The sequence below is a fragment of the Pleurotus ostreatus genome, assembly GCF_014466165.1.
Source record: "Pleurotus ostreatus strain PC9 chromosome Unknown scaffold_1, whole genome shotgun sequence".
NCBI classification, from domain to species: Eukaryota; Fungi; Basidiomycota; class Agaricomycetes; order Agaricales; family Pleurotaceae; genus Pleurotus; species Pleurotus ostreatus.
In genome coordinates, this window is record NW_023503156.1 from 4,665,319 (window position 1) to 4,687,986 (window position 22,668).

General features: G+C 50.9%; 9 protein-coding genes across 9 annotated transcripts; 4 read left to right on the plus strand and 5 right to left on the minus strand.

Moving 5' to 3' along the window:
- Positions 1-191: 191 nt before the first annotated feature.
- PAC1 (protein with putative role during mitosis) lies at positions 192-2,023 on the minus strand (the record flags this gene model as incomplete). The annotated part of the gene is made up of 11 exons (XM_036771353.1): positions 192-215; positions 269-387; positions 442-565; positions 625-744; positions 798-926; positions 982-1,078; positions 1,129-1,306; positions 1,360-1,666; positions 1,721-1,804; positions 1,854-1,935; positions 1,986-2,023. The coding sequence occupies 11 exons, from the start codon at positions 2,021-2,023 to the stop codon at positions 192-194; spliced, it is 1,302 nt and encodes a 433-aa protein (XP_036637198.1).
- Positions 2,024-2,653: 630 nt separating this feature from the next.
- Positions 2,654-4,597, minus strand: PC9H_001705 (uncharacterized protein; the record flags this gene model as incomplete). Its single annotated transcript, XM_036771354.1, has 7 exons — positions 2,654-2,855; positions 2,912-3,129; positions 3,184-3,219; positions 3,277-3,388; positions 3,440-3,624; positions 3,684-4,334; positions 4,388-4,597. The coding sequence occupies 7 exons, from the start codon at positions 4,595-4,597 to the stop codon at positions 2,654-2,656; spliced, it is 1,614 nt and encodes a 537-aa protein (XP_036637199.1).
- Positions 4,598-5,004: 407 nt separating this feature from the next.
- ERG25_1 (C-4 sterol methyl oxidase) lies at positions 5,005-6,211 on the minus strand (the record flags this gene model as incomplete). Its single annotated transcript, XM_036771355.1, has 5 exons — positions 5,005-5,300; positions 5,353-5,595; positions 5,651-5,780; positions 5,833-5,991; positions 6,044-6,211. 5 exons carry the CDS (start codon positions 6,209-6,211, stop codon positions 5,005-5,007), a joined length of 996 nt encoding a protein of 331 aa, XP_036637200.1.
- Positions 6,212-6,991: 780 nt separating this feature from the next.
- PC9H_001707 (uncharacterized protein) lies at positions 6,992-7,522 on the plus strand (the record flags this gene model as incomplete). Its single annotated transcript, XM_036771356.1, has 2 exons — positions 6,992-7,199; positions 7,257-7,522. 2 exons carry the CDS (start codon positions 6,992-6,994, stop codon positions 7,520-7,522), a joined length of 474 nt encoding a protein of 157 aa, XP_036637201.1.
- An 867-nt stretch (positions 7,523-8,389) lies between these two features.
- Positions 8,390-9,916, plus strand: PC9H_001708 (uncharacterized protein; the record flags this gene model as incomplete). Its single annotated transcript, XM_036771357.1, has 4 exons — positions 8,390-8,545; positions 8,600-8,695; positions 8,757-8,915; positions 9,029-9,916. 4 exons carry the CDS (start codon positions 8,390-8,392, stop codon positions 9,914-9,916), a joined length of 1,299 nt encoding a protein of 432 aa, XP_036637202.1.
- Positions 9,917-10,556: 640 nt separating this feature from the next.
- Positions 10,557-12,475, minus strand: PC9H_001709 (uncharacterized protein; the record flags this gene model as incomplete). The annotated part of the gene is made up of 2 exons (XM_036771358.1): positions 10,557-11,750; positions 11,777-12,475. 2 exons carry the CDS (start codon positions 12,473-12,475, stop codon positions 10,557-10,559), a joined length of 1,893 nt encoding a protein of 630 aa, XP_036637203.1.
- A 588-nt stretch (positions 12,476-13,063) lies between these two features.
- PC9H_001710 (uncharacterized protein) lies at positions 13,064-15,191 on the minus strand (the record flags this gene model as incomplete). The annotated part of the gene is made up of 13 exons (XM_036771359.1): positions 13,064-13,145; positions 13,203-13,319; positions 13,369-13,451; positions 13,509-13,732; positions 13,784-13,856; positions 13,907-13,935; positions 13,988-14,024; positions 14,079-14,308; positions 14,368-14,407; positions 14,458-14,666; positions 14,729-14,799; positions 14,852-14,927; positions 14,987-15,191. 13 exons carry the CDS (start codon positions 15,189-15,191, stop codon positions 13,064-13,066), a joined length of 1,476 nt encoding a protein of 491 aa, XP_036637204.1.
- A 693-nt stretch (positions 15,192-15,884) lies between these two features.
- Positions 15,885-19,271, plus strand: PC9H_001711 (uncharacterized protein; the record flags this gene model as incomplete). The annotated part of the gene is made up of 8 exons (XM_036771360.1): positions 15,885-16,244; positions 16,308-16,874; positions 16,980-17,222; positions 17,275-17,526; positions 17,652-18,407; positions 18,489-18,749; positions 18,804-19,111; positions 19,166-19,271. 8 exons carry the CDS (start codon positions 15,885-15,887, stop codon positions 19,269-19,271), a joined length of 2,853 nt encoding a protein of 950 aa, XP_036637205.1.
- A 379-nt stretch (positions 19,272-19,650) lies between these two features.
- PC9H_001712 (uncharacterized protein) lies at positions 19,651-22,545 on the plus strand (the record flags this gene model as incomplete). Its single annotated transcript, XM_036771361.1, has 7 exons — positions 19,651-21,474; positions 21,529-21,627; positions 21,683-21,950; positions 21,994-22,094; positions 22,151-22,221; positions 22,277-22,311; positions 22,385-22,545. The coding sequence occupies 7 exons, from the start codon at positions 19,651-19,653 to the stop codon at positions 22,543-22,545; spliced, it is 2,559 nt and encodes an 852-aa protein (XP_036637206.1).
- Positions 22,546-22,668: the final 123 nt, after the last annotated feature.

Consider the following 22,668-nt stretch of genomic DNA (forward strand, 5'->3'; position numbering starts at 1 on the left):
TTTCCTTTTTGCCCATCACCTCCCGCGAACCGATAACATGAATTCTGGGAATTATCATGATTACGAAATGCATGAACAATAATATTACTGTAGGTACGTCGATATACTAGCGGACGAAACGCGAGGATGAGGTTAACATAATGAGAGCGGGTCGACACTTACTATATAAAATGCGAGACGACATGCAATGGCTAGGGACACCAGATCTTAACGACCTATGAAAGAGGTTGAGTCAACTAGCACGATACAGCGGGGTGTGCTGTCATACCTTGTCGGTGCCTCCGGTCGCAATAACATTGAGTGTCTTATCCAAGTCCTCTTTGCCATCTGCGGAAGGGGCAGCTCTACCCCATGCCAGACATTGAGCAAATGGGCTGTGAGCCTCGACTGTCGTTCGGGGTCAGAAATGGAAGCATGGCCAAGTGATAAGACAAGGCTGACTCTTTCTAAGACATCTACCCGTTCTAAGATCCCACACGCGAAGCGTATGGTCATCGGCCACTGATAAAAGATATTTCCCAGATGGATGGAAAGCGAGGGCTTGTACCCAGCCGTCGTGGCCCACCTGTACACGGTCGTCAAGTTCAGATATATACATAATCCAGAAGGACATCATACACGCACAAATGTCCATAAACAGCTCCCTCGAAGGGCATCCCAAAGCTTTATCGTCTTGTCTCGGCCTGCCGTTAATACGAAGGAAATCGCTAAAGAATCTACTTTGGCGGATTGGGCTGTAGCAGGCTGCAAACAAAAGGTACGGACAAGTCTGTATATATCGGTACAGAAGAACGTACCTGCGCAATGAGCTCTCGAACAGCTGGGATCGATATCGTTGGCACAAAGTTGGCGCTTTCTATACGGTTGTCATGGCCACGCATTTCAGATTTGAGTGCGCCTGACTCTAAATCCGTTATTCGAGCAGTCTAAGAATAAGAAAGTAAACACGAGGAGAACGCTACGCAGAGCTTTACGACGTACATGGTCGTCGGCGCAGGTTAGCAGCAGGCGACCGTCGGGGCTTGGCAAGGCGGAGCGTATCCATTCATCATGAGGCCTCAACGTCTTGATGCAATGCCTGGAGGAGGGCTTAGATTGTAGTTACTCTTAGTGCGGTACGCGACTCACGTAGTCTGAACGTCCCAAACCCGAACCGTATGATCGCGGCTTGACGACACCACACGAGCGTCTCCAGGCAGAAATCGCACCGATGATATTGAGTGTTCGTGGCCGCGCAATGTCGAAAAGTTCTTGTATTCCTCTGCGACGTTCCAGAGCTTGATGAATAAATCATCGGAGCATGTGACTACATGACGGTCAGCGCGACGGCAAGGAGTAGATCTATATCTATAGACGCACCGAGTATCTTGCCCGTGGAATCGTAATCACAATCGGTGACAGATTTCGTGTGGCTCTTCAACGTCCGTTCCAGCTCTCCAGATTCCCAATCCCATATCTTGACAGTCGCGTCGACTGACGCAGAAGCTACTACAGGATAGAGTGGATGAAAGCTAACGCTGTTGATCTTGTCTCGGTGACCAACTAGAGTGTGTTTCGCAGGCGCGCTCGGTAACCAATCCCTATTCGCTCGTTTTCCGCTCGTCATCGGGCCCATATTCGACATCTCTTCAATAGTTTGCGACAAGCGCGATTCCAGTTCCACGATCTACAGTTTCGCGGTGTAAGGGGAACCAAGAGTGGAAGGCAGACAGTTACATACCTTCTTCTGCATCCGTATCACGCTGGTCCACTTCTTGACCAGCAGCCCGCTCGATGTCGCGGTTGGATCAGGAGTGAAATCGGCCTTGGATATACGTTCCAGTTGGATGCGACAAGATAGCACGACAACGCACCAAGTCAGGCACTTCTTCACGTAGCTGCTCAAAGGTCTTCTTATATCCTGCATTATACAGGTAATCCAGCATTGCTTTATGCCTAACAAGGGAAATGAGATGATAGAATTCGATACGCCATGAATCGCGTACAGGTCGTGCTGTTGGCGATCAGAAAGGTGCGCAGCCATCGTAAGGACGCGCCAGTTGAGGCCTTATATAGCGAGGAAAGAACGCGTCTACGACTTGTAGAGATTTTGCGACCTTGAAGTGTGTTTCACGAAACTAGAATGATTGTGCGTGAAAAGTAGCTCCCCCGGCGCCTTTTCGTGAGGGGTCAATCAGGGGCTAGGAGCTATTTACTGGTATGCGCATTTCCCTCTGAGGTCAACCATGAAAGCCCCGAGTGGATGCAGCCGAAAAAGTTCAATAAGCGTGGCGCAGCTACTAGAGGGTGGTTCACTGCTACATTCCCCTCGTGTAAGCAGACACATGATCATACGTTGTCCAGTGTCATACTACTTGTTCTTATCTTGTCGCTCTAGCACCTCGCGTCTCTCCGTGTTAAATGAAGCTTGTTGAGGGGGACTAAGAAAGTCAGCCGAAACCCGGGCTCGATGTCAATGTCAGCAAAAGTCTGACTGAGCCTGGCCAAAGTCTTACCCAGCAGTTTGGTCCGGAATTGCTTCACTATCGTGACGGAGGTACGGTCTAGCTCTTCTATGAAATCTGACTGAAATCGATTGGATCTACTAACACACATTGAAGGGCTGTCTTCTGAACTTCTTCCTCAGCTCACACTAACAAATCAACTACTACTGCTACAAAGCAGTAGGAGCACTACTGTTCTCCTGACTATTCGTGCGAAGCACGATCATCTGGTCGATCTGAGTCTTCAAGGAATCCGATTCGCCTCCGGCTTCAACTGTGACGAACATAGAGGAATCACCGCCCATGACACTGACTTGCGTGAAGTCTCGGAGTTGCGTGGTCAAGTTGCTCGCCATCATGTTGAGAGATTGTCTATAAATGCGAGTTGAGTTGAGCATGGGTTACAATCGCTAAACGTAATGACTAACATAATCTCCTGCCAAATTCCTTGTGCATTACCAACCTCAGCTTGCACACATAGCCTCATACCCTCAATACCAAACTCTCTGGTCACCTTCTTGATTTCGCGTGCGAAAACGACCAATTGAACAAGCATGTCGTTAATGGTATTGACAAGCTCCAACATCTCACCGGACACAGCAAGGCCAGTGATCTTCTGCGTAAGATCACCGCGAGTGACCGCCGTCTGGCGAAGCTCTATCAGTATGAGGGTCGGGGCGGATGCGTGAAGGAGACGAACCATTGCAGATGCGATCGTTCGCACCTGTAGAGTTAACTGAAGACAACGAAGAACGTGGGCATAGAAATATAAAACCGAGTTAATTGCACTTACATTTGCCGCCATGATGTTGACACTATCTGTGAGATATCTCCATGTACCTCCAAGATTATTGGTCCTGGCTTGTACGCCCAGACGACCTTCAGTGCCAATTGATCTTGTCACTCTGTATTTGAGAGTCGATCAACACATTAGCGAAGAATATCGGCGGGCATACCTTGCCACTTCGCCAGCAAACCCACTTAAGATTTCCGTCATTCCATTGACAGTCGCCTTGAGCTCCAGCATCTCACCACGGGCATCGATTTGAATTCTGTGAGTCAGATCTCCCTTGGCTATAGCCTTTATTGCTTCGGCGATGGATCGTACTTGGTTCGTCATAGAGTAACACATTTGGTTGAGCTACGGAAAAGCGACGGAAGAAATTTAATTTTGCGTCTTTTGAACTATAGTTGGCCTACATTTCTGGCCAATTCGTACCACACTCCTTCGACATCGGGGACATGAATTTGACTCCACAACTCGCCTTGACTACCGACGTCGAGAGTAACGCGAGTGACTTCCTTAGAGAATTGATCCAATTTGTCCATCATCTTGTTGATGGCGTCTTTGACCTCAACTATAACAATACTGTGAACGGGGAACGCAATCCTTTGACTAAGGTCGCCGGAGGATACTGCGTTGCAAACGCGCGCCACTTCCACGACTTGTACCTTGAGAAGCTCGAGTTCTTCTGCTGCGCTCAAGCCGCTTTCAAGCTCGGCCTCGGAGACGAGGGGGGAGTTACTGGGGAGAGCGGAAAGGTTGCACAAGGAAGGCTGTCCTGACGCAGGAAGGGGGTCTGTGATGGCCTTGCCGCAAGTCGGGCACGCCACAAGATCATATCTGATACTGGCGGCTGCGAGTGCCGAAACGGAGGTACTAGAAGCGTAATTGACCGCAACTTCTCTTTCGGCAATTGGGGTTATACCAGCAGATGCATCGCTGCGTATATCGGGGACCTTGTCAGTAGCGAGAGCCCCCTCGGGCGTACTCATGACGTCTAAGGCAGTACTGATGTTAATGTGACGAACACTTCCGGGGCTTGTTGACGAGGGTGGATGAGAAGGAGCCTGGTGACCATGGTGAATCGGGGCCAAACAGCAAAGACCATAAAGAGACTTACTTCTTGGACCTCATTTCTCTCACTCGCTTCTGCTTGATACATTCGCTTCACGATGGAAGTTAGACTACCAACGATGGCGTCGGTTTGTAGATCTGACGGACCATCGTAGGGCGGTGGTGCCCTAGCATCAGGCCCCAGTTCGTAGACGGAGAGCAGTGCAGCTAGATACGAAAGAAAAGGGTGGTCAAGAGCCGCGTTGTCGGAAGCCATCGTTTAGCACATAGAGAAGTGTGTGGGAGACTGGAATGAAGCCATGAGAAAATCTGTCCAATCCGCTTGCTGCGCGAGACGAATGTAGCCAACTTCATGTTCAGCACGTTTTGACGCATAACCTCCGCGATCTTTCTTCCACCTTGACTAGTGACGTTCTCAGTGGCTACGTAAATCCGTCCATCTAAGTTCGAGATCGTGAATATCAGGTCAGGTATTCCTTCGGGCGTCGCCGTCCTGGTTTCTCTCTAAAAACAGTGTTACCCAGTCCTGTAACATAAACCTATTGAATCGAGCGAGGACTAGAGTAGTCCACGGGTAGAGAATCCATATGTATAATGCAGTAAACGCATAAAGTAGTCTATGATATAATATATGAGCGTACTATTACTTCGTGTACGGCGAGATTACTGTGACTTCGCCTTGACACCAGTCTCAGCCTCACGCTCGGCGACGATGCCCTCTCGTTCAACCTGCTCCAAAAGCTTCTGCTCTAACTTCGCGAACTCCTCCTTGTCCACATTCTTCTTCTTCATAGCCTTGACGCGTTCGCGATATTGACGGTACTTCTCGTCAGTCCCGAAGATCCTGTCCCACCAGCGGAAAGAGGTAGAAAAGTTGTTGGTGAACGCCATATGGTGGAAGTCGTGGTGGTCAGCGCCAGACCAGAAAGGTAGAATGTGCTGAAGGGACCAAGGGAAGTCTTGGCAAATTATCAGTTGAAAGTCAGATGCACTATGATGAGAAGTTCGTACCGTAACCGCTGTGGGCATCAATGGCCTGGAAAAGTCTCAACGTGATCCAGATGTAGACGGTCAAGATGTGGAGGTTTTGAGTAAAGTAGCAGTAAAGAAGAGGTCCCGCGATCGTGCCAGTTCCAAGGATAGCAACTTCAGCGGGATGGGCGTACTCTGCAGCAAGGCCAAACGGAGCAGAGTACTTGTGGTGGATCTTGTGGATGTGCTTGTACAGGAGACCGGTGTGGAGAGCTTGGTGGGCTAAGAAAGGACGAACGATTAGATATGGCAGCATTGGAGATCCAATACGACATACCCAGGAAATGGAAGAAATCTTCGAAGAAGAAAAAGAAGAATACTTGAGGGGCCATTACTTTCCACGATGGGAAGGGGACGTGATGAGTAGACATTCCAAGGGACTCGGCGAGTGGGTGAAAGAGCCAGATCTGGCAGAAGAATATAAGCTTGAAATCCATATGACCAACTAGTAAAACATACAGTTGGAAGCTCAATGGTGAAGTGCGAGAGTAAGACCTGCTTCGTGCATTCCCATTGTTCCCCGGGGGTGGGTATCTTTGCGGGCTGGAGTTTCCACTTGCGAAAGTATGGAATAGAGTCTACGATAATCCATGGTATGCATCGACCGAAATACACGACCTATGGAATAGAGGGTCAGGTCAGTCTCCTTCAGAAATGAAGGGAGGCGTACCTCGTGAAGTAAGAAGCTCATGAGCCCTGTAGCGATAACTGGGTTCCCTACCCAAATGTACCATGCAACCCATTGCTTTTCTGCCCAGCTTAAGGATGCCATATCTGTGCTGCCATATAGTGTCTCGTACAGAGGAGCAGAAGCCCCGACGGTCGCGTTGAACGACATCCTACAGTCGATGGTGGAGGGAGTGAAGAAACCGCTGAGCTGCAAAGAATGGGTCGATTCTATTTTTACAAGCACAATTTCTGGATCACGTGCCGATTCTCGCGGCGCTTAGCGAGTCTTGAGTCCGCGGCTCGGGACACCATTGACAATGCAAGTAAGACCATCGCTCCCGACATATTCTGCAACATCAGAGGTTACTCCTGGATTACTGGATTATATCGTGACCATGCACATGGGATATGGTCAGCCCGAAGCATACGAACCCCCTGGTACCTTGGACAAATTAGCCTGGCTGGTAGACAGCTTACTATTAGCCTGGAGGACTGACCCGTGTCGTCGCTTCGGGGGAAACACGATTGACCCTACTCGAAGGAAGCGAATCTATAGCTTGTTCGATTCCAGGGCAAAACAACGGCACTCGGGAGTGGCGGCTCCTTCGGAAACCTCGATTGTTTCATCGTCACGTTGCCACCCCATTGATTGTTCGACAACCCAAGGGACTTAGTGCCATGGCGAGAAGAACAACAGCTAGAAAGTACGTATATGGGTACATGACAGGCTGTGTACTGATGGATGATTGGGTTTATCTGTCTAGCTCACCATCGCGACGCATACAATGCATACAATACCATGCATACGCGTATGGTACTGTAGACGCCGAATATGTTGTAATCGTCGCGTCGTTCAGGGACGTTTGGCCGTACGTCAAGCTTCTTCAATATAAATGCAAAAGAAGAGACGAAAGGTCGGCGTTTGTTGCGACGCACTTTACACCACCCCATGCGAAGGTTTCTGGCCTGCTTCCACGTCCTTGGTTTGGGAGTCGGAACCGTCGTGGGGCTGCTTCACAATGTAACGGTGGACGATCAGCCCACGATCGAATATTCGGCCAGTGTCAAGTGGCTGTCAGCCGTCTCACCGCTGAACATGGGAGGAAGCCATATGCTAAGTACTGACCCAGCCGCCCAAGCAACCTTCAGATTCACTGGTACGTGTTCGTGTTCTTTCATCCATGTGGTCTTCTTGAAGTTCCAGTGTTCCATAGGAGTCGCCGTTTATTTCATGTCCTCCATGTGGCCCTACCCCGTCGCATCTTCCATCTCTCTGGACGGCGGTCCGAGGATCACGATTGACCTCATGGACTTGTCGAGAGAGCGCACAAGCGGCGGGCCAGAAACCATTCGATCAGCGGCAGTGTGGGCTGCTACTGGCTTAGCGAATATTCAGCATACCCTGGTGGTATCAGTTGGTCGGTCTCCGCACGCTGGCCCGCTTGACCCTCAGTATGCCATTGTCGACGGTTTCGTGTGAGTGTTATCTCAACCATCTGATAGACGCCTCAGATTTACATCACGGCAGGTATACTGTCGACGACGGCGCATCAAGTGGAACTGCTTTTGCGAGCTCTGATCCGGGACCGACCCCAAGTTCCTTTGTCCTTTCTTCTTCCTCCGCGCCCACGAGTACCCACCCTTCTTCCCCGCTACCTACCGAGGGTGCTCACCAAACCAGGCCTAATTTACCAAGCACGATCATTGCGGCAATAGCGTGCAGTGTCGCTGGTTTCTTTTTTACCTTGTCTAGCATATTATTTATTTTCTGGTGGCGAAAACGACGGCGTCGAACCCAACCCAGGCTGACTGATTGGACAATTGACGACGACGTGCCTCCTCCGTCTTTTGTCGTTTCTCAGCAAACTTCCGCCCAGTCGTTTTATCTTCCTCGGAGTCCCAGTTTTTATCCCACCAACTTTCCAGTAGTGCCTCCACACCGCGTTTACGACCCTGATGGTCGAACTACAAGCTATACCACTTCGAATTCTGTTGTAGCGATAGATGGCTATCCTTACCCACAATAGTATGAAACCTGTATAATATCCTGCTTCTCTGTACGTTCAATTGTTGATATATCAGCGCTGGTGATAGGCTGAACGAAACGCGGTGCTTCACCCGTTGGGCGCAGCTCAGAAGCTGATGCGCAGCGGCACAACGAAAGATAAATATAGACTTTAGAGTAGTTGCCGTTGCTCTTGCTGTGTTCCGTCTCTTGGCGTCTGTGCTCTGAAGTCCACACCTGCACAGGTTCCGTACCTGCTCCGCCGCGAGCCCCGCTCGGCACGGATTGCACCCCCTATTAAAATGGTACGCTCATTGTCGTTACCTCCCACTGCCAAAGGATATGCCTGGTGGACGCAGAAACCCCGTCAGTTTCAGCAGCATCGTAGACCAAATCCATGGAGCTGTAGAAAAAGCGAAGGCCAACGCTCACGATGTAACGAGCCTCACCAAGGGCTTCGCTGAGCACAACATCCGTTTCGTCGACCTCGAAATTCAGGTGAGCTACGGCTATCGTCTGGTTCCATGCTCGAGTGCCTCACCCACATTGTAGTTTATCGGTGCTTCCGGCATACCCAAGATGGATGTCGTTGGCTCAGCGGATCCATATTTCATCGCCAAGATCGACGATAAGATATCATTTGTGCACGTTAGCCCCACTAAGCTCTTGGCAAGCCACTGATCATCGATTTCACAGTTCGACAGTGCAGATCAACACACTGACCCCTGTGTGGAATGAAGTGTGGCGCGTCAAGAACGTACCGTTCTTAGCAGACCTGGAGGTAGAGCTACTAGACAAAGATGACGGCGCCCCTCACGATGACTACATTGGCAAATTTAAGACGACAATCCGTCCCGGGGCGAAGGAAGTCGATATTGAAGGTCCAGTGCTGAGTAGGAGGTCTAGGGGGACGTTCTGGCTGAAGGTCGGTTCGGTGTCTGCTTAGTTCGTCGAGAGGAACCAGTACTAACCCATCAACAGATTGACAGTACGCCTTCAACCCATCCTCAACCTCACATCCACCCCTATGTATTCGACGGTCCCATACGCTATTCCAGACACTCTTCTCCTACAGTCGGTCTCTTGACGAACTTGAACGACGCCCGATTGTATTCCACCTGGAAAATGTATATTCGCGATGTGCAAATCTTCCTTGATGCTCACGAACTTCAGCACTGGAACCGAAACTACAAGGCGGCGCAGAACATATTCCAAGGCCCCACTTCCATCGCCGTGCGTTCAGGAATACAAGCCGGACACCGCATGCTTTACGCTCGGAGTACAAGAAACGGGTTCGGCATCGTTGGCTCGCATGAAGAACTATTCAAGATATTCAAAGGGAATCGCCCCGGCGAGACAGATGAGTCGACACAGCGAATCAAGCCAGCTGTGTACACCTATATCCTTTCAAAGGAGGATGATTCTTTCCGATTCTCGGAGACGGGCGCTGCTTTCTTCGTTGACTTCGCTTCGAAGCACGCATTGCACGCCAACTGCGCCGAGGCAGTGAGGTATAGCGGCGAATTCCATCTACGGCCCGAATGTGGGTGGGAGGCGTTCTCGGACGATACTCCGGACGAGAACGTGCAATGGGAACTGGTTGTGGACAACAATAGCGGGACGTACGCCCCCGATCCTATGATACTTCCTGACCTCAAAGCTTTGCTTGAGTACAACTTCAAAGAGTACGGCCTCAATGTCATTGCCTACAACCAAGCGGACCCGGACTTAAAGCAGAGCAGGGAGGCTTGTCGAGCGTATGCTTTGGAGCATAGAGGAGTGAGGCAGGAAGAACTAGAACCACACGCTGGCGACGGCGAGGTCACCTTGAGTGCCCAAGCCAGTGTCTTTGGGAGTGGCGCTAAGTGATGGCCAGACTCGGATACTCTCTTATGTGTTACTCCTGTAGACCTTAGCTTGTATCATTGTAACCCAGGACGAGTATATTATGTAGCAGAGGTATCGTATGTACACAATCTATGAAAAGAAGCCAATACACGTGCAGAAGAAATCTAGATCCGATGGGTATCTTCTCACTCGACCAGTACTCACGACCTACGACCGTGACATCTGACAGAGGCAGGGACTGAGCTACGGTTCGATACGTGGCCCAATCGAAAGAGAAATACGACGAAACAATATGCCGCCGACTTATTGACAACACTAGATGATACAATGTTACATGGTAAGCAGAAGAGGACCAACGAGCATAAACGCAAACGAGAGAAGACCACGAACATACATGATCTCGGTAAATAATTACTATGCGAATATGTAGAGAGATTTTCTTCAAATTCTTCAAAGATGCAAAGATGCGGGGGGAAATGAAGCAATGGATGTTGGCGGAAACATGATGGTTGGTGTTGCTTGTAATGAGAAACGAGGAAGAAAATTGGTGTAAATGGGTTAACAAAGCATCCTACCGAAGAGGAACTAGGTGAGTAAGGTGCGGTCCATAGCCGTTGGATTCGAGCCCGACCTTTTCAAAAGAAAAACAGCAATACGAATATCATATCTTCCCAGTCGCTCGGTCCATACTTGTATTTGGTGACTGGTCCGCAAAATCGTCCAGCTTCTCCCGCGAAGGAATGATCTCTCCGTCTTCGGTGGCTCCCATAGCAACGTCAGCGTCGTCGTCGTCGTCTTTCCAGCTCGAGGTACGCGATAGGGAGGAACGGGCGCGGGGCAGCTCCCGACCAGTCTCGGGCTGTCTGCCACCTAGAGGCTTGAAGGATTCGTTCCGTCGCCGAAACATCATCCGTGCAACCAGCCCATCGATGTTTCCCGCCATACCCTTCGACTTCTTTTTCTTCTTCTTCACGACACCGTCAATCCCAGCCCGCTCCTCCATATCAACGTCTAAATCGCCTACAGGAGGCAAGTCGACGGTTCCGCTGCGCTCTTGATCCACCAGTCCGAGTTTGAGTCGCAACAACGCCGCGACTTCTCGTGCCCTTTCCTTCTCTTTCTTCTTCTCCCTCTTCGCCTCTGCGCGGACAAATATAGAACCCTGTTCTAACGCGGCGGCTTCCTTCTGTCGGGCTACACGTTCAGCTGAAATGGCGCGCATCCTGACTGCGTAAAGACGTTCGAGGAGAGGATCGTTAGAGTTAGCGAGAGCAACTGCGAGATGCGATCCAAGATTTGCGTCAGGATCAGAAGTTTCCGTAGAGAGAGTCGGGCCGCCTGGCGAGGAATCAGTGAGTAGCAGACTACTCGTGCTGGCGGGGGAATCAGGATGATAACTATTGAGTGCGAGATCTGCAGGCAGAAGGTCGTCGTCCGTTTCCGCGCCAGGAAGGGATATTAGTGAGAGTGGGGGAGAAGGCTGCACATCGTCGTCGTCAAAGTCTAGCTCGGGTAAGTTATGAGTAGATATTGACGGTGAGCTTGGGTGCGAAATTTGAATGTGGTCTTCTTCGTCCATGCAATCAAAGTCCAGCTTCGACAGGAAGCCAACGTCGTTACCCAAAAGCGGCACTTCTATCGATTCTGGCGTCCTCGGAGTGAACAAGCTTTCAGGGTCTTCAGGGCTAGAATCAACGTCGTCTTCCATACCATGATCATGCGATGGTCCTGCTTCGCCCGTCGGAATATTGAGGGGAGCGAGGAAAGGCGGTGAAAACGGACCATGGGAGTGGAGAGAGCGACGTAGAGAGAAGGGTCCGCCATCGTTCGACAGTAGCGAATAATCGTCGTCGTCCTGAGGGAGTAGAAAATCAGCGATACCTGTTGGTGTCCATTCTGGGGATAACGGCGAGAGGAGCTGCGCATCGAGAGCTCGGAGAGCGTGGGCGCTGCTGCTGGTGAGTCAACGGCCTCGTCTGACTGGTATTCGTCCTCTTCTGGAATGGGGGGAAACGTCAATATTGAGTCGTCGGAGTCGTCTATGATCTGGGCCTCTTCCTCTTCTGGCGTCGGGGGGAGGATCAGGGGTGTGGTCGCATCGTGCAGCGTGGGTAGAGCGTGTATCGTCGTATGTATCGTAGGAGGAGGGGAAAGTGGTATTTGTTGGATATCCGGCGGACTGGGGATTCCACCTGGGCCCATGACAGCCTTGGTATTCACTGATCCAAAGACAAAGCACTTTGAGCCGCATCCGCTGTGGAATGTGATGGCTGGTAGAGGCACACTACGCTTCGGATTGGAGTTGGTGGGAGGGGGGGATGGGTAGGCCACGGTGGTTGAATCGATGTCGCCCTGATCACAACTGCGAGGGTCCCGTTTCTCGGTAAACGGTCCAAAAATCGAGGGGTTCGAGTCTAGATGGAATGAGGACGCCTCAAAGTCTATACTACACAATAATCCGGGGGGAGTCGAAGAAAATGATTGCGAACGATGACCTGGCAAGGAGCGCTCGGGATTTGGTAGAACAAACGCAGGTTCGGGGGAAGGGGTCATGATAGAGGGGGGTCGGGCCAAGGTCATAGCAGCAAAAAAGCCTGACAACGCTCTCTGTGAGCACAAAAACATAACGAAAAGGAACAAGGCGCCGTCACCACGACCATCGCCCCAGCAAGATAAATTTGAGATGTCACTCACAAATTCGTACTGAAGGCTCAGATCGTCTCGGTGATGTCCATTATACAAAGTAAAAGGGAAAAGGATGGAAACCAGGAAGATATTGTGGTGGAGATTGAGAACAAACCCACTTGCGAAGAGTTGGCGGGCGGTGGGCACGATGTTGATGCTGACTCAGCATCACCTCGAGGCGAAGTGCAGGAAAACATGCTGGATCGTTCCATTTCGTAATTATGTACCATCAAAATAATAGAAACAGTGTCGCGGGGATCTACTTCGATTTTTCCAAGTGTTCCCCCAAACACGATAAGCGAAAGGGACTCAGGACAGAGAGAACAGTAGTGCACGTGCCGCCTCCTATCCCCTATCTTACCTTAGCGGTGTGTCCCATCATGGGACACAGCCTCTTTCGCAAGTACCAACCGCCGATTGATTCGAACGGGCATGCGTATCAGAGTTGTCCATATCAGAATGGATGCATCTAGTTTACGTGTTCTAGTTGGAGCTAGCCGTTGAATACCCCATATCAACCCACGCCCTCATTCGATCACCGTATCGCACCGTCGCCCACAGAATGCTAACGTCAGCATTTAGGATTAGATGGAGGCAAAGATAAAGCGAGGATAATACATACCCGAATCCAACCCAAGCAAGTAGTGCAACGGCGGTATAGGTCTTTGCAACCCCGAACGCACCGATCATTGGAAAGACACCTGCGATCGCGACGGCCATGATAAGGGAACGGAACCCACTGCGAACGAAATTAACAATCAATATGTTTGGGCGGTCAAGGAGCCCACTTGTTCACAGCCATGCTTTCGGCGCTCTTGTCATGCATGATGTCGACGATATATGATGCTGATGGACTCAGCACCATGTCTACCTGTGGGCGCGCAATGTCCGCGTGAGCAATAATTCAGAACGCGGTGAGTCAGCTTACCCCAAGGCCGTTGATGAACAGGCAGATTAAATTGAGGACTAAGCCCACCGTTCCAGAGACATACTCCGTTATGAAACCAGCAGCGAGGACGGAGAGAGGGGCCAGCAGTCCAGCAGCGACCAGAGTCACGCGAAGCCGATCCTCGGGACACCATATGCCACCACGCGCCTTGCGCCGTTTAGCAACAACATAATCTGATATTCGACCACCAAGAGGAGCGCCGACTACCGGGCATGATCAGTAATTGCGGCGAGAGATATTCTGCAGAAACATACTGCAGTTGCCCACACCGCAGGGCACGAAACAAAGGCCGATAAGAGCTTCATTGGTGATCCCGTATCGGGCACCCTGTTGGTATGGTCAAGTCATCTGATGCCGATCGGTGTACGCGTACTTACGATTGTATAGGCGAGTGGTGTGAGGAGTGCTAAAAATGTCACCTTAGGGCCATGTAACTCATTGATTAATCGTGCACCAACCAAAGTCAGAGTACAGGACAGCAAACCCTGACATAGTCTGCAAGAGCTTCGTTACCCGACTAAGTAAGACAAAAGGTGGGGTTCAACTCACTATAGCCAACAAATTTGGGCTTCTCAGCAGCCGTAAGCTTGCGAAGGGGTTGAGAATTTTATATTTCATCCCTTTGGCACTCTCTTCCGCAAATTCTCGTTTGTCTATGCCCCGAGTCCCCGGGTGGCTGGTTTCTGGGAACAAAAAGTACATCATCACGAAATCGATAGCCGCCGCGAGTGCTAGAATGTACTGCATAACACGCCAGGACGCATAATGTGCAGCAACCCCTGAACGTGAAGTTATTAGACTTGGAGACGTTGGGACGGAGATATCGAGAGTAGCATACCGCCAGCAAGAGGAGCCAGAGCTGGCCCAAGTAGCATCGCCTGGATGTCAAATGTATTCAGTGCGAAGGACCGTTGAATTTGATACGCACGGCGAAGAATATCCCCATGGCGCCACCGCGCTCCTCCAGCTTGTATATGTCGCCAATAACCGCCGCGCCGACGGACACGCCGCCTGAACAAGCAAAGGCCTGTAAAAATCGCCAGGCCATGAGGTGTGGGATATCATTTGACAGACCGACAGCCGTCGATCCAACCACAAGGAGAGGCAACCCAATCAAATAGATGGGTCGGCGACCATCTAAGAGGTGTAGTCATGATATCACTGCCAGCGACTATGTAGGTCGACCGATATATACGCACAGTAGCTGGAATGCGTCGCCCAGAACAAACTCCCAACGCCTATTGCGAATATTGATATGCTGACCGCGTAACTAAAGAAGCCAGTCACACGAGCAACACCATGGGAGCTCATTTACGGCATACCTGATGATTTCCCCCGTCGAGTGTAGGTCGAGGGCTATTTGTGGGATGGATGGAATGAATGTTCCTGATACGAAGACTACAGCACGAAGACCGTTTGTAAGGATGCTATCTACGAAGATAACGGATTAAACATACAAGGGATGAGCCCGGACCATGCGATGAGTGTAATGATGACTTTTTTCCTCGCAGGCGAAAAGCGGTTGTAGATGGCATCGTGCTTGAGTGGCTCTTCAAAGGGTGTCGCTAACACTTCATCGTCGGCGAGCGCTGCTGATACGCTTTCGGTCGGCACTGCACGTATCAATGGGGTCCGCTCGCTCACTTCTGTTGTGGGTTCCATGTGGACTTAGCCCGTTGGTAGGAACTTGGTGGTTGGAATACAAAACGAAGAGGTGTGGAGCGGAGGGGAAACCGGAAACTAGGATTCAGGTGCAGTAGAGCGTGTGGTTAATTGGTTTGCTTTCTCATGAATTGGAAATCCCCCTCTCGGAGTCGGAGCGAAGTAGTATCTTGGAATTAGGCTTCCAACATGGTGTATAGATAAGATTCGCCGCGGGGTGGCGTGCTGAGCTATGAGGGCACCCCCTATTTCCAATGAAAGCCCTATAGTCTTATCGGCACACTTTCTTACCGATTATCGATTAATAATAACTGTCATATACCCAGTAACTTACTTATTAGGAGTGATCTAGTATAGGCAGACCCTGGGAAAAGCCTGGCGAGCTCACCGCTTATCGACATGAATGCAAAATGCTGGAGGATGATGTACCTTTTGCGCGACAGAGTGTTATCCTAGACTTTTGGTTCATCCAGAGCTAAAAGATAGATGCATAGTCTCAGTCTGTGTCCCTAGGGAGCCGTCTAGAGAAATTGGAGAAAAACTATAGGAGCTACACGTGACAGCTGTCATGGAAGCACGTGTTCTCCTTCCCTCGCACACGGTGCACCAGTGAGTGTCTCAGATCTCAACGTCCACCTCTTTCGTGGTCCCTCAATTCGGCCAATGGCCGACGCGTCGAATCCAAGGCCTGACATGTCCGCAGAACTCTCCCTTGGATCCTTACCCTTCGGTTTCACGCCACCAGGCCGTGGGTTTCGAGTGCCATCAAGTTCAACCAACCCGTCATCGGCGCCGATTTCCACCCCCTCACCACCATCCGGCTTTTCATCGTTACGGAAACCGAGCGTCGATGTGGGCTCTGCCAGTCGGTTGGGTAGCAAAGTAGGGGATGAAGAAGACAACGAGGGGGACTTCATGGAAACTCCTGGAGGGGAGCGCAAACGGGGGATGGACTTCAACACGACGCCTGCTGCATCTACACGCGCCAAACGCACGCGGGCAAGCGCAGGTGCCACAAAAGGCGCGCCACTCACGTTGCGCGACCAAGAGAAGGTTCGCGATCTTACCCCACATCCATAATGTGCCACCTCTTTACATTGGCAGCCTCGTTGCTAGCAAATCGACCACCTCAAGAAGGAGAACTTTGACTTGAAGCTTCGGCTGCATTTTTTCGAAGATCGGCTGCACCAGATGGCTCCGGAGCAGATGGAGACCGTGATCAAGCAGAATATTACTCTAAAGACGGAGGTTCAATCACGGGGAATGGAGATCAAGAAGTTGAAGAAGGTGCAGACAAGTCTACAACGGGAGGTTGACAAGCTGTCACGCGGGGCTGCTCGCGAACGTGAACTTGAGGAAAAGCTGGAAGAGAGGGATATGGAGCTTCAAGAGCTGCGACGACGGCGTTCGGGACATAGCTTGGACGATTTCGCGCTGCGTGAGGCCGAAGCGAGGAATGCTGAGCTAGAAGAGCAGTTGGATAGTCTTAAGGGGTTGCTGGAAGAGAACACGGAGGAGATCGAACGGTTGCAGGAGCTGTTGGAACGCAAGGCAGATGAATCGACGATGAGTGAGGGTGGGCAGGGTAGGAGAGAGCGTATGAAAAGACGCGTGGAGGACTTGGAGGCGGAGAACGAGAACATTCGTGAGAGGCTTGAGGAGCATGTGGACCTCCTCACCCGTGTTGAAAACGAACGCGATGATGCTTTGGATCGCGTGGAGGTACTCATGCTGGAGCTGGAGACCGAGAGGCGGAGGAGACAGGCGGAATCCATGGAACGGAGTCAGAGTCGCGCTCAGATCCTCGATGAGATAGAGGACCGGGAGGTCATGCAAGAAAACCTCAATGCACTCAAGGATAGATTAGCCGCGGTGACCATCGAGCTCACGCAAAGGGAAGACGACCTCGAGCTACGGAACCGCGAACTCGAAGAAATGGCCGAGGACCATACTCGGGACCTCGAGGACAATGACCATGCATGGCGAAGCGAGATTGTGGAAATGCGGAATCAGAAAGACAACCTAGCTGACGTACGACACTTACTTCATGCCTTTCATGCACTCATCTATACGATCCCCGTAGGTTCTTGCAGAACGAGAGGCTGCGATTGAGACTCTCCGAGTCACTATAGCAGGGTTCCAAGCCGAACAAGATAACATCGACGAAGCACTGAAACAGCTTGAAGACCAGATAGTAGACAAAGACAACGAGATCCTTAACCTCAACAAGACGATAGATAGCCTCCATGATCAGTTGTACCAAACTGAAGATGAGGCCGACCACTTGAAGGAGGCCATAGAGCGTATGCAAGAAGACGAAGACGTCGAGAAGCAAGTCTCTGCGGCGCTAAAGGAGGTTTGTCATTTTATTTGTAGATAGCTGTACACTCATTGAATATGTGTCCGCAGAAAATCGCCACGTTGAAAGCTGAACTCGAGGAAACTTCGGCGGCGTACGAGGCGCTTCATGCTGAAGCTTTGGCACATCGCCAGCGCCAGGAGCAACTCGCACACCACAGCGAAGATCTCGACGCCCAGCTACGCGAGGAGAGGCGGCTCCGTGAGCGCGCTGTTGCCGATCTGGACGCGGCTGATCGTGAACACGAGGAGGAAATGCGTCGCGAGCGTCGGGCATTTGAAGCGAAGGAATCGGCTTTGCAGAGCGCCCTCAATGATTTGGCACGGACGCAATCGTTGCTCGATCAGCGGGAATTCGACTTGCAAGCAGTGCAAACGGCGCTGCAAACCATTGAGGCTGAGTCGAAGCGCGCGGGGGAGACACATACCACCGCTCGGTTCTCGTTACAGCTTGAGGTCGATCGCTTGAAACGCGATCTGGAGAGATTGGAAGACGAGCTTGCACGGGCAAGGAAGGATTTGGAGGACAAAGACAGCAAAGGGCGAGATAGAGACGGCGTGCTTGATAGGCTTCACGCAGAAAACCGTGACCTGGCGACTCAATTGGCGGCCCAAACCCAAGCACGACTCAATGTTACGGAGAAGCTGGATACCACCCAAGCCAGTCTCAAGGCTGCCGAAGTCCAAGTAGCAACCTTCAGATCGAGAATCGCAGATTTAGAAGAGAGGCTATCCAAAGACCAGCGCTCGTTGCTCGCGGCTGAGAACCAGTATAGGGACCAACTTACGGAGCGAAACACGCTCTTGCTGACCATATATCAATATATGGATAAGATCCTTGGAGTGGATAAGACCCCGGTATGACATACTGTTGCGATCCCAACATCAGTCCTCTGACTAAGTTTCAAACAGAAGAAAGGTGGACAAGCGGAAACGAAGCCATTCACCAACTTTAGCGTTTTCCACGACAATCTCATCACGAGACTGAAAGCCCTCTCCCAGATCCAACTCGACTTTGATAAGCGGTGTAAAGAGGTGGAATCGAAGTTCACGAAGAAGCTCACGGATATGAGGAAGCAGCTAGATCATCGGTGGAAACAGATCGACAAGTTCGAAGAGGCCGTTAAGGGGTATGCTGATGCCAAAGCTGCTTGGAGGCGTAAATACAGCTCCAAAGAGGGCGAGCTGGAGGCGATCAAGGTGAGTAGCTGAGTTCTATGATTTCCGGCCTCACGTAAAACCTTTTTCGTATAGGCAACCAACGCCGACCTGACGACGCAGCTTGCCGCGATGAAGAAACCTGGGCAGTCAGACGCAATGGAAGTTCGAGCACTCTCTGCTCGCGCCACGAATGCTGAGCGACGGCTCATCAATGCCCAGAACTTGCTTGCGGCATCGGAAGAGAAGGTTGCTGAGATGAATCAGCGGAACGCGTCTGCGGACTCGAAGTGGGAAGCCAGGGTCAAGGAGTACGAGGCAAGACTGAAGGCAGCAGAAGAGAAGTACAAACGTGAACGGCAAGGAGCGAAAGAGAGAGTGAACGAGCTAGAGAATAACATGAAGTGAGTTCGCATAGCCGTTGCCAACAGCTTACGCCTCACTAACTGTGCCAACAGGAATATCCGTGAACAGCTTGAACTGGCGCAGAAGAGAAATAGACAACTAAACGATGTTGTCCAAACGGCTCGTGCCGGCGACTCACCTGGCAATTCGTCACGCTGATATAGACCCTTTGATATGGATTTGGTACGATTGCTTTCCTCCATCTGCAGCATCCCTTTTCGTCCTCAATATTTAATGTCGCTATACTTTAGACTGTATTTTTATTATCTTGAAGTATTCATACTCATGGCAACGCCTCTCGTCGAGCGTGTTGTCTTAATTATCTGTTTCAATCGTTTCTGTGCGTCACGCACATGCCAAGCACAACAAGATCGACGTGATCGGTCGTGATTGTGGGGCCCTCGGTAGTAAGCGCCGTAAAACAAACAAAGCATTGACCAACGCCACTGCCTTGTCTATTATCTAGAAATGGATTGTCGATGGTCTGCTGAAAGGAATAAAAGCAAGATGCTTGCAAGCGAACGCAGTATCATACTCGATGCGCCCTTCCAGACTATTTCCCTTCTCCTCTAGAAACAACTCGACCAAGGATCAATCTGTAGTTCGAACCACTTCTGAGCCGTCGGACTTGCGCGAGAGCGAACGGTCTCATGGATTCCTTCCCAAGTTTCGCCGATTTCTAGTGGCTCTGAAGGGGACGCGTTCTTGTATCAAGGAGCCACCCATACCAGATCAAATACATCCAGTCGACGATCCAGTGCTTCCCGACCTCCCCATCGCAGTGCAAGTCACGAAGGAGGTTGGACGAAGCGAGGAACTTCATGTACAAGAGGACGACAGACATAAGGTATCTCACAACGAAGATAACAGCATCCCTATCGACGAGGTTTCAGACGTAGCAATACCACCCTTCCAACCTAATGACCAGCTTTGCGATATTGCTTCAGATGTTGCGGAGCCACCCAGATCTGACAACGATCATAACGACAGCGACTCGACTTCTTCTGGATCATCAAATCATCACGACAGCTACGACAGCTATTCCACGGAATCCAGCCTATCGACTTCTGAACTTTCGGCCACCTGGACTACCCACCATTGCAATGAACTCATCGAAAATCAAGACACTCCTGAATGCGGCGACACAGATGAATTGGAGGCTTCCCTTTCTTCATTACCTGACTTACGGGTGGAAACAGTCATCGACTCCCCTGGCTCTAACGGAGGCCCTGACGTCCCCCTCCTGCCGCCCGGTCTCTTCTTTCCTACTTTCGCGTCACTCCAGGCGGATAATGCCCTTTGGGAGGGGAGACTCAGACCCCCAACTCCGTTCGATCCTAACGCACCCAGTCCGAAGGATCCCATCATCCCAAGGGAACTAACTCTCCATGGCTCCCCTTACGGCAACCCAGGCACAACCCTTGAGCCGCGTCCTGTCATTCCTTCGATTTACGTTCCCCATAATGTTTCTCCGTCTCTCGCAGTTACCTCGGCTGACTCTGATCCCATTATTTGGAATCAACCCCCTTTGCACCCCTTGCAGGGCTCCCCCTACACTCGCCATGGAGGACGCGTACATTTTGAGCAACAATCTGGCATCTCGGCATCATATCGAGGCTACAACGTTGCTCCTTCGCCAGTGATTGTTTCCCTCGACCCTAACGCGCCTAGTCCCAACGACCCCATCATACCCAGGCCATTACCTATCCAGGATTCTCCCTGCTGTGACAACGCACGATGGGACCAACACCCTGTAATACCGACGCCGTATAGACACAACCTCGCGCCCCCCTCCCCAGTCACTCCTACGGGTCAAAAAGGCTTTGGGGCGTACCCACCTCCCATTACCCCCACAGGTCGATCTCAGTACATAACACCTCAGACTACTCCTGCCCTTGACCATCAAGCACTAACTCCTATTCAACAATCGACATTGCAGACGCCAGCCAGTCAACTCTGGGTTAATCTCCCTACCCCGCCTGAGGCTCCGTCATGTCAGACTCGTGCAGCTGCTCAAAGGGATGCAGGCCCACTCGTCGCACCCGCCTTGGTAGAGCCATCCGACATATTCCTCCACAGAGATATTTACTACTCGCTCTTCTATGAAATCGGACGTGGCTCATTCGGTCGTGTCGTTTACACCAAGGTAACTGGAAAAGCGCGGGGCGTGGTGGCCATCAAAGTGCTCAATAAAATAGAATTGACGCTCCAGCGTTGTACCGGCAGCGGCAACAGTGGCCTTCATCCCGAGGACATCAAGAAGGAATTTGAAATCATGCGTTTAGCCTCAGAGTCCGATTCTAAGTTTTTGGCGCCTCTGCTCGCCTCCTTTCAAGACACAAAGAACATCTACTTCGTATTGGTGCGTACTACGCTCGGAGATTTATATTTCATCTCTGATCTATCTGGTTTGCAGCCGCTTTACCCTTCTAATCTGGAAGATCGGTTACGCAAACTCGAACAATTGCGCTTGCCGATGCGGATGGAGGAGATAATATTGGACGCGGCGCAAATCGTTCGTGCTCCCCCATTTTCAAAACGCTAATCTAATTGACCTAAACCCAATATAGCTACTTGGCCTTGAGGCACTTCACGAGCGCAACATCTATCACTGCGATCTCAAGCCCGAGAATATCCTAATTGCGTCCTCCGGAAATCTCGTCATCGCCGATTTTGGTCTGGCCGTCCACCAGCAGAGATCTCAACTATGCAAGGGACCCTTCGGCACCCCTCACTATTCAGCCCGGGAAGTCTGGTCAAGTTTCCAGCCGGCTTATGCAGACATTTGGAGCTACGGCGCAATACTTTTGCAAATGATGCTCGGTACTCCCGAGGCAAGTGCTCCCTTGTTTAAAGAGACGTTCCAGAAGCTTACATATAGATTCGCAGCCTTTCTTCAGTTCTGATCCTGACGCCCGGCCAAGATTCGTTGTTTTCCGTCGACTCATTGCAAACAGTGCTGCTGCTGCGCTCCTGTCCTCCGTGAGTATTTGATTCTCCGTCATTCAGAGGTTATCATTATAACCGCGCCTCCCTAGATCCTGAACTCTGGCCCAAGGCATCGGCCTGAGCTCTCCCAAATCAAAGGTGATGCGTTCTTTGCCGGACTGTACGTACACCGCGCTTTTCCCTTTTCACGCCCACCTGACTTCCATTTCCTACAGTAATTGGAAGAAAGTTGCTGACCGGGAATATATTCGTACGTTGATCCATGGCTAGTCGTAATGTGTTGTCCGTCTCATATTCTCCTCATTCAGCTATTCACCGACCAGAACCAGCAATGCCCTCGGCGGCTCGCAACGGTTTCGAGCCTTACGTTGACCTCAGCCAGGCCCAGATTGCTCAAATCGACTACCAGTTGAAGGAAATTGATGAGTTAATGATAGACAGCCAGTTGCCAGTCGAGAAGATACGGCAATGCATGAAGGAATAAGCGACTAGAATGATATCACGGACTTCAAGACTGCTTTGATTTTATACTTGCATACAAACGGACGATTATTGTAGATATTATCTAGTGATTCGCCATACGTTCATCATACCACTGTATCCATTA